Here is an 8,332-nt window from a genome sequence, read left to right on the forward strand (position 1 = left end):
TCTTTCTTTCTTTCTTTCTTTCTTTCTTTCTTTCTTTCTTTCTTTCTCTCTTTCTCTCTTTCTCTCTTTCTCTCTTTCTCTCTTTCTCTCTTTCTCTCTTTCTTCCTTTTCCTTATTAAGCTGTCCATATCTCAATCCATGAGTTCATTTCAGTGTTCTCCCCCATTCTACTGTAGACTGTAGTGGAGTGAGTGAAATGCTGTGTGGTATTTAACTTTCTTTCTTCTGGGTTAATTCAAGACAACTGACAAACTCTTTTAACTTGGGATTACCTTCTGTCTTTCAGTGGCTACCAGCACAAGTGAACACAGTTTACATTCAAACTGGATCCTTCGTGCTCCTCGCAGGTACTCAGAAGATACTGCCCAAACAGCAAAGGCTGCAAACCAGTCACAAAAAAAAAGCCAACGAAGAACCACTGGCTCTAGGAAGAGGTTGGAAAGACATCCTATGTACTTGCCCAAAGCTGTGGAGGGAGCATACAACACATTAAAATTTAAGCCCAAAACACGAAAGAAAGAATATTGAAAGAATATTCCATCTTCAGCTGAAGACAGAACGTTTGAAATGGAAGACTTGATGCTCTTTCTTTTTTTTTTTTTTTTTTTTTTTTACCTCTAGCCCATCTTTTGTACTCTAGAAATAGTATGTGCAGTCATTGAAGATTCTTCATTTTGTATACACGTCAAGCCATGGCAATTCCAACACTGGACTCATGTGAGGATTTAACTCATCGAGTTTACTGTGCCTAACAATACTGCTTTGTCATTCAGCATTGGGGGGGAACTCCCAACTTGACAAGCCTTCTTGTAGTGCTGTTATTGAAAGCAATGATTCAGAAATTATCTGGTGTGGTAAATTTTCCTCTGAACCCAATACAGCAAGACAGTGCTGCTAATACGCTATGAGCTTTTGCACCAGTTTTCAAATTCAGAGCAGTGAAGCAGAGTTTCCTCTATTTTTGTATGTGAAAATTTGTATGTGCCATTGTTGACTCTGTGTTCTAAGAGCATACAGCAGCACTGAGATAAGAGAAAGCTGTGGTACAAGCAGAAGAGGCTGTAGTGAAGGAATCAGCATTAGAGGACTCGTACTGTTTTGAGGAATAGCTTCGGTGGTTTTGGAAAAAAAAAAGTCAAGTACTTTTCTTGCTAGTGGGAATAGTTCTGTTCTTGGATACAACAACATCAAAGGATTTGCTGCTTGCAAAAATATGTTCAGCTGTTTTCATATAGTTACACCGCCTCTTAGTTTACATTTATTTCATCATCTGGATGCTGAGTAAACTTGAACCAAATGCTAGGAATGTAGGCTTCCTACTATGCATGGAAAGAGCTTAATGTCTTAGAAAAGAACACTTTGTGAACGAAGTGAAGAAAAGGTTATCCTCAAGAGCAGAGGGCAATTTGCAGGTAAATCCACTGCACCAGAATTAGATTATACGTAGTATTTTGATTTCTGCCAACCCATCATTGAATATTACGCATACTAGGAAGAATGCAGTCTAGAAGTGTTCCTCTTCAGGCTTTTTCATCTTAGAGGTGATGTCTTCCACGTGATGCGTGAAATTGATATGACTCATACTCTGCATCTTTTTCTGTGTATATCACAGGCATCAGTCTGAGATACCTCTAGCTCATGCTTGGTCTTCAGAATTTGCTAAGATGTTTGGATCAAGAGTTTGTTAATCCTACTGTTTTTTCATCTGATGTTCAGTTGGTGGTTCACTGTGGCAGATGAATCACAATAACACTGGTACGAACACTTCTTGTTTCTATGTTGTAGGTTTGGTGCCCACAGGCGCAGATAAACTTCATAAGGCACTGGCCATCAATATAACCTATCTGATACATCATTTACTTTACTTTCTGATACATCATATACATTTACGTTATTGAGTGCACCCTCAGCAAGTTTGCAGATGACACCAAGCTGAGCAGTGCAGTCAATACATTGGAAGGAAGGGAAGCCATCCAGAGTGACCTGGACAGGATGGAAAAGTGGGCCCATGAAAACCTAGTGAGGTTCAATAAGGCCAAGTGCAGAGTGTTGCACTTGGGCTGGAGCAATTCCAGGTATTTATACAAACTAGGGGAAGATCTCCTGGAGAGCAGCTCTGTGGACAAGGACTTGGGGGTCCTGTTGGATGAGAAGCTGGACATGAGCAAGCATTGTGCGCTTGCAGCCCGGAAGGCCAACGGTGTTCTGGGTTGATTAAAAAAGGGGTGGCCAGCAGGGAGAGGGAGGTGATTGTCCCCCTCTATTCAGCTGTTGTGAGGCCCCATCTGCAGAACTGTGTCTGGGCCTGGGGTCCCCAGCCCAAGAAAGACTCAGAGCTCTTGGAGTGGGTCCAGAGGAGGGCACTGAGATGATCAGAGGGCTGGAGCACCTCTCCTATGAGGAAAGGTTGAGGAAACTGGTCTTGTTTAGCTTGGAGAAGAGAAGGCTCTGGGGAGACCTCATTGCAGCCTTCCAGTACTTGAAGGGAGCATATAAACATGAGGTGGAATGGCTGTTTACTAGGGTGGATAATGATAAGACAAGGGGGAATGGTTTTAAACTGAGACAGGGGAGGTTCAGGTTAGATATTAGGTGGAAGTTTTTCACTCAGAGAGTGGTGACGCAAAACATGTTGCCCAAGGATGCTGTGGATGCCCCATCCCCGGAGGCATTCAAGGCCAGGCTGGATGTGGCTCTGGGCAGCCTGGTCTGCTGGTTGGTGACCCTGGACATAGCAGGGGGTTGAAACTGGATGATCATTGTGGTCCTTTTCAATCCAGGCCATTCTATGATTCCATGATTCTATAACCACTATAAACATTGTACTTGCAGAATACTTGGCAGGTGGCAATTCTTAATGATTTGTGTTCCCAGTCTTTGGGACTATGTTTTTCAACCACCATTTGTGCCATGAGGAGGAGGAACCTCTCTCAGATCTCACTGATCTGAGAGAGACCACTGACAATTTCTGTCATGAGATAGGAGAGTGCCAAAAAATTGATGTTCTTCCTTTCACAGCTGGCATCTCCTGTTTGATGAAAGCATTTTGTTTATTTTCCTAGTGGTGTTCGTGAAGGAGAGGGAGGAATTAGTTCTGCAGTGCTTTAATTCTGGAGGCATTCTGCTATTCTCAGTCTACCCAGTTTAGCCAGCATCACTGACACAGAATCATAGAATGGATTGGAGTGGAAGGGACCTCATAGATCATCTAGTTCCATCCCAGGATGGGCTGCTGGATCAAGCACTAGATCAGGATGCTCAGGGCCCCATCCATCTTGCCCTTGAATGCCTCCAGGGATAGGATATTCCCAGCTTCTCTGTGCAGCCTGTGCCTCAGTGAAAAATTTCTACTTTACATTTTTGAGAAGAGCTTAAATTAAGGTCTAAGTTTTGCTTCCTTGCTGTTTGTACTTGTCACAATTGGTCTGTTGGTGGATAGCATTGCTGCCTTTGTAATTCACCAATCCTGTTTTACTTCCCTGAGCATAATACCTGTTTGCCTTTGATACGGTCACTCAAAGACACTCACTTGAGCACATGGGACAGCCAGAATACAGCATGCTCCAAACAGAGCCCCTTTCCTGAGTATCTTAAGGCTGCAGCTGCATGTTTGTGTCAAAAGGGAATGGACAGTGCTCTGGCAAATCTGTGACCCTGAAATCGCTCTCCAAGCAGAATCTCACACTGAACTTACTGAGGAACAGGTTTCCTAAGTGCGTGGTTACTGTTTTGATGATGGGAAACAAAGCACAGACAGATGCTGACAGAAAGCCTCACAATTGTTTTGAGGTACTATGATAGAATTAGGTAAACTCATAATTAAAATATTGACAAAAAGAAGAAGAAAAGTTTTCCAGTGGTGTTCAGGCCTGGACTGTAGTTCATATTCGTAGTGCCAAGGTTTTACTGATGTGAGCAGCTGATCTTTTTTGCTATTGCTTGAGGAGTGCACAATGATTGTAGAATCACAGAATCATAGAATGGTTTGGTTTGGAAGGGACCTTTAAGATCATCTAGTTCCAACCCCCTGCTATAGGCAGGGACACCTCCTGTTAGACCAGGTAGCTCACAGCCCCATCCAGCCTGGCCTTGAGTGCTTCCAGGGAGGGGGCACCCATAACCTCTCTGGGCAACCTGTTCCAGTGTCTCACCACCCTTACAGCAAAGAATTTCTTCCTAATATCTAGTCTAAATCTACCTTCTTCGCTCTTCCACTTTAAAGACATTTCCCCTCATCCTGTTGCTACCTGTCATTATAAAAAGTCCCTCCTCAGCTTTCCTGTAGGCCCCGTTCAGGTTCTGGAAAGCTGTTATACAGTCTCCCCAGAGCCTTCTTATCTGTCCTGGTAAAGCTGGTTATCTCTCCATGACAGGGAGTACAGGTGTCCTGCTGTCCAGCCCACAAACTCCAGTGTGAAACAAGAGGTTTGCTCTGGAAATAATGCCTCCTATTTCATTTCATTGGCCCACAACATCAGAGGCAGATGTTGGTGGTATGGCAGTAGAGATGGAACCTTCTCACAAGTATTTCATTACATGGCAGTAGGAGGGCAGTCTGACAAAGTGGCATCTGACATGGAAATGCATATGAAGCAAGGGTGTAGAATTTAATTCCTCCATGAGGGAAAATGGCACCCACTGATATTCATAGACATCTGCTGAACATTTATGGAGACCAAATAGTGGATGTGAGCACTGTGAAGCAATAAGGGCTGCATTTCAGCATCAGTGAACGCAACAGTGGGTCACCTCCATCAACAGTTTTTTATGAGCATGACATGCAGGTTCATTACTGAAAATGCATAGCTAATGGCTGTCACTATGTTGGAAAATAGCTTTTTGTAGCTGAGAATTTGCTCTATCAAATAGTGTTATCGTACTCTTTGTATCTTGTAATTTTCATGAAAATAAATGGAGGCATTACTTTCAGAACAACCTACATACTTGTTTTTATGAATAAGAGTGAGGGGAAAAAAATCATCTCCCACATGGCTTTGGAGGCAGAGCTGTCTGCACCAACAGCAAAGGGTGTCCCTCTGCCTGCTGTAGGGCCTCTAAGTTACCTCACTGCAACGTGTGGCTGTTTTCAGGCATTGGGAGGCTGAAATTAAGAACCTACTGTAAGAGTCTTGCTGATGTATATTGTACAGAAGAATTCTTCATGACCAGCGGAGCTCTACATGACCTAGATCCTTTACAGAGATCAGTAGTGAGCTTTTTCAGTCTTGTTCCCAGGCTCTGATAGTGAAGGCAGTAAACTGGGAGCTCTGCCAATAAAGGCTGCAGTGTGCAAGCGCCGATCTCCAAAAGCTCTTTCCCAAAAATGAGTTGGAGTAATGGACAAGATCTTTGGGAGAGTCTCTCTTATTCTGTTGCTTCAAACTCAGTTCTATTGAAGTACTGAGGTATTTCTTGCTCCTCTAACCAGTGTAATTGGTGACCACTGCTCCTGAAGGGGCTGTGGCTATGAATTTCAGTGATGCCACATCCACAACTATCTGTGAAAAACCAAAGGCACTGCATACTTGAATCCTGTAACCGAAAAGAAATGAAATCTTTTGAAGAAGTCATGTCCAGAGGGATTAAAAATCATTTTATTTAGACTGTCCTAAAATGTTGAGGAGCTTGATGCAACCATAGTGCATGCAAGTGAGACGAAACTGCAGCATCTTTGGCAGAAACAGAATATGGACAACTAATGAAAAATTGGCAGTTGGATAAGATACACAATCTGATTTGCACCTTTTAGTGCCATAAAGATACAGCTAAGGCAGAAGGTGTGAGCTCTGCTTTAAGTGATGCCAGAAGTTCTCCAGGGTAATGTGCAGCAAAGATATCTGCTGCTGAGGCTTGAATGAGATGTATGAAAAAGATTAGATTAGCACTCAGTAGTTGTGTTCAAACTGTTCAGTTGTAGAGCATAATTCTGCCTGGGCAAATTTAGGATAATTCCTCTTCTGTTTCCATGGTGAAGGAGGCCTACAAGGAGAAGAAAACAAAGTGAAGTTGGCCAGTCACAGCAGGCTATGTATTAGGAGGCTTTTGCAATCTTCTGGTCCTGTAGCTCTGAGTTATGTTGATGGTAAGGTGGAAAGAAGTTGCATCAAGTTCGTGGAGTTAGTCTTGAATTAAGATGAGTCTAACAGCTAGAAAAGGATGTTTTTCTGACATAATTTTGAGAGTGAATCAGAACATAGGAATCCAGCTACTTCAGACCAGGCTGAGTAACAGACACTATAGTCTGTTAATTAAGAGCAATTTAGTGCATGGTGAAGTTTTACCGCAGAATTTCTTGGGTTGGAAGGGGTCACCTTGTTCCAATCTTCCATCCCAGAATGGGTAATTCAAAAGTTACCCATCTTTTTTAAAATAAGGCAAGGCATCATTACCTAAATACCCTGATCCTGATGCCTATAGAAGACGAGGTGACATGTCAGAGAAACTATAAAAAGGATGTGTGGAATTAGAAGTGATATATACAACCCTTACTTAAAGTGAGAATGAGAAGGGAGCAAGCCCTCACCAGGAAGCCTGTGGCAGTGATAGTGAGGCACTGCCGGTGCCGCCCAACTGAAATGTGTGATGGAGCCGAAAACTTTCATCAGGAAATGCTGTAGACTGTTACTTATTTGAGAGCAACAGCTCTTGAAGCAGTTTTCTAGGAATGTAGCTAAAGACATCTGTTGGCCACACGATGGCAGTTCATTCCCAGCTATTCGGAGCTCTCCTATTTATGTGATTTGCAAGAGAACTGAGCATGAAAGGGAAGCAAGTGTTTTGTCCTGCTTCATTGCCAGAAGTCAGTGCGTGTTTGTTATTCACTAGGCTCTTGCACTGACTAACATTGTTTGGCAGTTTCCAATCAGCATTATCTCTTTAAATGATTTTGCGTCTCCAGAGAGATGATTTCCTTAGGAAATAAAGATAGTGACATCTTAGAAGATACCAAGACTACATACAGTAAGTCGTATCTGAGGTGCTGACCACTCACCTCTGACTGCATCTGGAAATAAATGGCCAAAGTAGTGAAATGGCTGTAAACCATGAATTCTTAGGTGCAGAAAATGCAGAGAGGGGTTGAAAATAATAAGTAGAGGATGTGAACATTCAAAAGTTCAGTCTTGAGATAGGTCTGATCTAAAAGCTTCTGACCTGATGCTGAAGTTCCTTCCAAAGCCCAGGAGAACTAGTGTGTGAGGTTTCCAGGTCGTTAGGGCCTATAATGCTCCTATTCTGCAGTTTGCTAACCCAGGCAGCTTGATTAACATAGCTGACCCACCCCTGCAAAAGCAGCTGTTGTGGCTTCTAGGAGAATTTTTATGTTTAGTACCATCTGAACTACTGAGGATTTTGGATTTTTTTTTTTTTTTTTTAATGTCAAAACACACATTTTCAAAAAATAAAAATAAAATAAAATAAAAATTTATAAAAAGGAAGTATGTCCTTACACAACTTATAATCACACACTTGCAGCAGGAGTTTTCATTCATGCAGATGGTAGTATGGTCCCAAGGTGTTCAGTTTAATGAGGTTAGTAAGGCTCATATATAAAGCCAGTTCTGCGACTGCTTGCATGCAGGCTCTCAGCCCAGGCTTGCTTCTTGCTTGATGTATGACACCGTGTCATTGTAACTAAAAAACACAGCATGGTTGTCTCCAGATGTTTGTATGGGGAACAGCAAAGGGAGGAGCACATTGATAAACAATCAAATACCTTATATTTGGAAGTTAGATACAAGCTTTAGAGCCCCTCCACTGATTCATCACATTCCTACCTTTCAGTGGCTTCACTTTTCAGTTTCTAATATATAGAATTAATTTTTGCTCCCCTCATCACAACAGTGTAGATCTTTTGCTGTGAGCAGTTCAGCAGGAGGACTCCAATGTGTGCAGGGCTGACCTCTAATTACAGCTGAGTAAATTGAAGTGAGCGTCCTTGGCGGGATTTTCAAAAGGCACGTAACCAGCACCAGCAGTGACTGACAATTGCACTGATGCCTGACTGCTTTTGGAAATGGTTTTGAGCCAAGCTTGCGCAGACACAGCTCCACTTCTAGGAATGAAATTAGACTCACAAGAAGCCCAGAATTAGCATGTCTGACTAACTTTAGGCCTGCTAACTTGAAGCTCTCAAGTGATGCAATTCTGAGAAAAGGAATGGTCCCAAACCTTCATCAGATTTCCATGTCCCTTGCCACCCCCTTTGTGCAGCACTGTTGGTTGTTACTGATGTAACTGGGGCCCTAAGGATTTGATATACTGTTCCTATAAGTGCAATTAGAAAAGAAGGAAGGAAGGAAGGAAGGAAGGAAGGAAGGAAGGAAGGAAGGAA

General features: G+C 42.6%; 1 protein-coding gene across 1 annotated transcript in view; it reads left to right on the forward strand.

Moving 5' to 3' along the window:
- The window catches only part of CUNH13orf42 (chromosome unknown C13orf42 homolog), a 5,795-nt gene extending 5,267 nt beyond the window's left edge, over window positions 1–528 (forward strand). The window contains exon 3 of the mRNA XM_042866489.1: window positions 287–528. Coding sequence (XP_042722423.1) covers window positions 287–528 — 242 coding nt within the window. The remainder of the gene's footprint in view (window positions 1–286) is intronic.
- Window positions 529–8,332: the final 7,804 nt, after the last annotated feature.

Source organism: Lagopus leucura, unplaced genomic scaffold (assembly GCF_019238085.1).
Source record: "Lagopus leucura isolate 7727_CA_CO unplaced genomic scaffold, USGS_WTPT01 Super-Scaffold_100001, whole genome shotgun sequence".
Taxonomy (NCBI): Eukaryota; Metazoa; Chordata; class Aves; order Galliformes; family Phasianidae; genus Lagopus; species Lagopus leucura.